Below are 5000 nucleotides of genomic sequence, written 5' to 3'. Positions count from 1 at the left end.
CTGAAGAGGGACTGCTCACAGTCTATTCATCATGTCGATCTATAACTTTATGTTCCAATTCACTGATGCGGATCGAGCCGCACAATCCACATGATCCGCCCGCCGCGGAACCCCCACTTGGTATACTACTTGTCATGGAGGAAGATTCCGCGTTAGAATACATACGATCAATTACAAGGAGAATGCAACGCATAGAAGCAAGGCTGGAGGAAGATGTTACACAAATGTGTAACCTTGTCACGGGGCTCGAATTACCTGAGGCTGCATATCAGAACGAATCAACAGGAAATCACTTGAAAGATATTTACTGGAGCTTAAAACTTCATCTTTCCTTTCACCTTGGAGAAGAGGCTGCGAAAGAGCACCCAGAACTCAAGGCTTTGGGTTCACGGCTTCAACTCACAGCGAAGCAATTAGCCGATCTTCCGGATGAAACGTTTGCTCATGATCCTGGAAGCATATTCTTGAAAATCGTAAGCAGATATTTAACTTAATTGTTTCATATTATGTGAAGATTTTACTTTATTTCTGAGCTATCGTTGGTTTTTCAGTTCGCCTAGTTTGTGACGGCACCGTCCACGATCTTTGGTAGACACAAGATTAGTTTTCATCTGAGCATGATTTTTATGTATGGATAAAATCGGTTGACACCGTTACACTCCATTACACAATATTGAGCTCGAAAACGAAAGACACGCATAATAACGCCCCTTCGCTTTTCCTGAAGTTGTGAATGGCAAAATCAATTTGCAGTCTTAGCGATAGCTATTTGCTTCGAACATTATTGGGTCATTTACTTAATTTCTTGAATTCTCTGTTGTATACTTGTTTAATTTCTTCCAGGGATGGCGTCGCAGTGGTGAAGGCACTCGCCTCCCACTAATGTGGCCCTGGTTAGACTCCCAGACTTGGCATCACATGTGGGTTGAGCTTCTCTGCTCCGAGAGGTCTTTGTACTACGGTTTCCCCTCTCCCCAAAATACCAACCTACGATTTGATTTGATTTCTTTACAGAGTCCAAATTAGTGCCTCAGAGGTAAATACACCAGACACTTGGGGTGCGTTTTTTTGGGAAAACCGGAAACGGATTCTTGAATCCAATAACGAATTTTGCGGTTTTTTTAGCGAAATCCAAATCCAAAGTATCCACAGTTTAGGAGGATACGTCGGATCAAATTTAAATCCGGATTTTTGAGATTCACCACTTCAGAGGTTTTTTGGGAAAGGATTTAGAAAAAGTATGACAAGCAATTTTGCATGCAAAAAGGATACACTACAGCTACCGCTCATGACAGTTTAGTCCCAATTTCATGTTTTTCTCGCGCCACTTTTACCTTACGATCAAAGACACGAAAACATAGAAAATAGTTAGGTTTTCTTGCAAATTTCACACCAGAAATTACACTAAAAGTTTCTTGACAGCAATAATATTGTTACATTTTCAAAAACAGTGGCCACATTGATGTAAAAATTGACCTTACGTTTCCTTTAATTTCTGTTTCGACTGGTACACCAGCGTATCCGCCATGATCAAAACCTCCACTCCTCACATTTCCAACGACACCAAACTATGCAACGCGCTTTTCATATTAAATACAGTGTACTGATAAAGTGATTTGTTTTCTCTCCGCTCACATCAATTGTCTTACGCTAAAGCTGCTCCGTGTGTAAACGGACATTCCTTCACCTGGGCCCTCCTGGACACATTGAATTCTGTGTACAACCATTTTTTTTTACGTAAACTATATTTAAAAGTTGGGGCAGCTTTAGCCTGCTACACAGCCGTTTTGTGGGGTGGAGCGTTGCGTGCGACACTAAAAACGGCTGTATGGCAGACTAGGGAAGCTGTAGTGGCAACTATTATTAGTAGTGTCATACCAGTGAGTACAGATATTCCTTGCATGTCATTTCAAAAGACCAACTTAATGTGTGAATACTGAAGTGGGTAGGAAATGCCTTGGCATTAAGCTCCGGTCAAACATAAAATGTTTAGTGACCAAACATTAGGTTTGATCGTGTTTCGACACATTTAATTTCGGAAGTTGTATGTAAAAGCATACACACATACGTTTTCGTTAACTTGTTACGGCACGGGTTTTTAGAACGGCGCTCACTCTTATATAGTCTGGTTTTTTTTTTTTTTTTTTTTTTTTTTTTGTAGTTAGTACGAGCTTCGCTGCGTTCATGTTTTAACTTGACTATACTGTACATGCAAGATTACGGACGTCGCGTATTTAAAACCGCACATACATGCGTTGCTGTTAACTTTTTACAGCAAGGGTTTTTAGAACGACGCAAACACAAATGGTCTCGTTTGTTTCAGTGTAGTTAGCGCGAGCTTCGGTGCCTTCATGTTTTAACTCGACTATATTACGGACGTCGTATTTAAAATCGCACATACATGCGTTGCTGTTAACTTTTTACGGCACGGGTTATTTTAAACGACTCATACACATTGTCTCGTTTGTTGTGGTTTGCTCTGATCAAACTGAGATGGCCAAAGAAAAAGAGTATATTATTATTATTCGTGAAAAGTTTCAACATCGTGCATCCGTTATTGATATTCTACAGCAAAAGCCGCAAATGCGCTTCAAAAATATTTCAGAGGAGTGAATCGATGCAATCCTCCCAAATGCAATGCTTTCTCAAACTTCACTGAATCAGTCAATTAATTTACTCGTGTAGCGATGTCACCATGGTCCCACCGATTGCAATGGACGGCATATCTCTTCCATCTCCTACACAAACGGCTCACAGTCCACAATTTCTCAAGTCGCCCTTACAAAGAGTTAACGCTCGAAACGGCGGTCGACATACAAATCTTTGTTACTGTCGTAGATTCCCTACCCTGGGTGCCAGAGGAATTTTTTTTCAAGGTGGGAGAGAACGCTCAACACTTTCAAATCAACGTTGATTTGGAATCGCTGAGCGTTTTCTCCGACCTTGAAAAAACTTCCTCTGGCAGCCAGGGTATTGATTCCCTTGTTCGTGTCATGTTTGTGTTTCACTCCTCATCGACGCAGCACATCAGTTTCTTTAGAAATGAAGCCCTTAGTCGTTCTTCTATATTTAGAACAGCTTTTCTGAGTATAGCACCACCTCTCAAACAATCAACGCATAATGTTGTCGCTTTCGTCACATTTATAAGGTCTCAACCTCGTTCCCAAGGATTTTCTCCGCCCATAAGTTGGCGGGCGAAAAAAATCCCTGGAAACGATATTGACCAGGTCTGTCAGTTGTTCGATCTGAGTCTGAGTACCATCCCCAAATATCTTCTTCCTTTTTCAGGTTAGTGATCAAGAGGAAAGCCCAAAGGCTCCCATAGGAAGCAAGGACCATGCGGACAAGGTGCTCAAAAAAGCAAAAAAAGACTTCAACAAATACCTTACCAGCTCAAAAAACCTGTTCAAGCCCAAAGTCCTGGCAAAAGTGTCACGTAAAGGCATATGGCGCGTAGGATCATCACTGGCAGTCAGTAATTTTTTAAGGCCTATTTACTTGCATAATAGGATTTTTGCTTTTAAAGAAAAGCTGTTGAAAGCAATAATATTAGCGGGTAACGATGGCGTAAGAGATGCACAGGATTCAAAGTGGCAAGCTACGGCGTATGCCTTGAACGAGGCAAGGCCACCTTGCGACAACTGCCGAGACATCTTCGGAAGATTGGAGGGTTTTATTTCCAATCGTTCCACATTCTGGGGCGCATGCGCCGAGTACTGCCCCGTGGACAGTCTTCTGCCTGATGATCCAGTCACCTTGCCGGAACAAGAATGGATACGCAGCAAAGAGCAGAGTCATAAAGAGCAATGTACACAACTTTTTCGTAGCTACAGAGATATTGCTAACAAATGCAAGAAAGCCTATAAGAGATATGAAGGACCCAGACGTTCACAAACTGATTACAACAAAATCTGCCATTTGATGCACTCCTGTTATGAAAATATCCAACCTACATTGGACATATTTGGTTTTCAACCACATTGCAGATTGTGAGTTTCCTTTTCAAGAACAATTTCCCGATTATTACTTAGTCGAGTACTTGAATGTCGACAAAGTTACAAATATGTAACTAGGGGAGCAGGGAGATTCGCACTCGCCACCCACCAAAGTGTCCCAGGTTTGATTTCCAGACCTGGCGTCAAATGTGGGTTCAGTTTGTTGGTTCTCTACCCTCCCCCCTCCCCGAGAGGTTTTTCTCCGGGTACTCAGATTATTATTCCCTCTCCTAAAAAACCGGCCGTTGATTTAATTTGATGCCTCTACAGGGTCCCAAATAAGTGCCCCAACGCTAGAAACGGTTGACAGTTATAAATAAAGTTCATTATTTTTATCATGGTACTGCTACCTTTTTTTTTTTTTTCATTCAAGTTATTACAGATTAACTTCACAACAACTTCATTCAATAACAATAAAAGTGAAGACAACTTGAGACCCGCAGGTAGCTAACAAGCTAATCGGGGTGGCGGGCTTGAACTCGAACTTTATTTATCAGTGAGCATTACTTCTCGTTACAGAAATGTGTGAGTCTTAAATGAGCCAGTATGTAACTAAAATTACAATTGTTAATACCGGTATACTACAAATATACATATATGTAATGTATTCGGAAAAAGGTCATGATAGGAGATAAATAGCCACTAGAAAATTAAGTGTATAAAAATCTTCCGGAATAAAAAAATGGAAAATTAGGCAGGAAAGATGCATCTACAAGAAGCTAATGAGAGATCTTTTGTTTTCGTCCACCAACATGGCGGCGATGACGTCAGGTGAAAACCTCCTATACGCGCGCCCAGTACAGAAAACTTGTACTCGTAGTGGTTCTCGTACTCCAGTTTGAAGGTCGCTACTATCTGGTGTAAACCAAGGCTAAGAAAAGGCCAATTTCGATGTAATAATAAAAATCTATTGACGGAGCTCGGAGTGAGGAGCTAATTCCTAATCTTCGATGTAAAGTTTGAATTTAACTTAATAAGGAAATCGGCATATTGTGGACCAGGCAA

The 5000-nt window shown here is 41.1% G+C and overlaps 1 protein-coding gene across 3 annotated transcripts in view; it reads left to right on the top strand.

Annotated features, from left to right (window-relative positions):
• The window catches only part of LOC138000263 (uncharacterized), a 26195-nt gene that overhangs the window by 21092 nt on the left and 103 nt on the right, over window positions 1-5000 (top strand). For 2 of the 3 annotated variants that reach the window (XM_068846547.1, XM_068846545.1), the window contains one exon: window positions 3289-5000. This exon is cut by the window's right edge and continues 103 nt beyond it. In XM_068846547.1, coding sequence (XP_068702648.1) covers window positions 3289-3993 — 705 coding nt within the window. In that variant the 3' untranslated portion in view covers window positions 3994-5000. Of the gene's footprint in view, window position 1; window positions 474-3288 lie in introns of those variants that run through there. The other variant, XM_068846546.1, reaches the window with a different exon arrangement.

Source organism: Montipora foliosa, chromosome 4 (assembly GCF_036669935.1).
Source record: "Montipora foliosa isolate CH-2021 chromosome 4, ASM3666993v2, whole genome shotgun sequence".
NCBI classification, from domain to species: Eukaryota; Metazoa; Cnidaria; class Anthozoa; order Scleractinia; family Acroporidae; genus Montipora; species Montipora foliosa.
The sequence above is the reverse complement of the archived record's forward strand: the minus strand, read 5'-3'. Positions and strand labels throughout refer to the sequence as shown.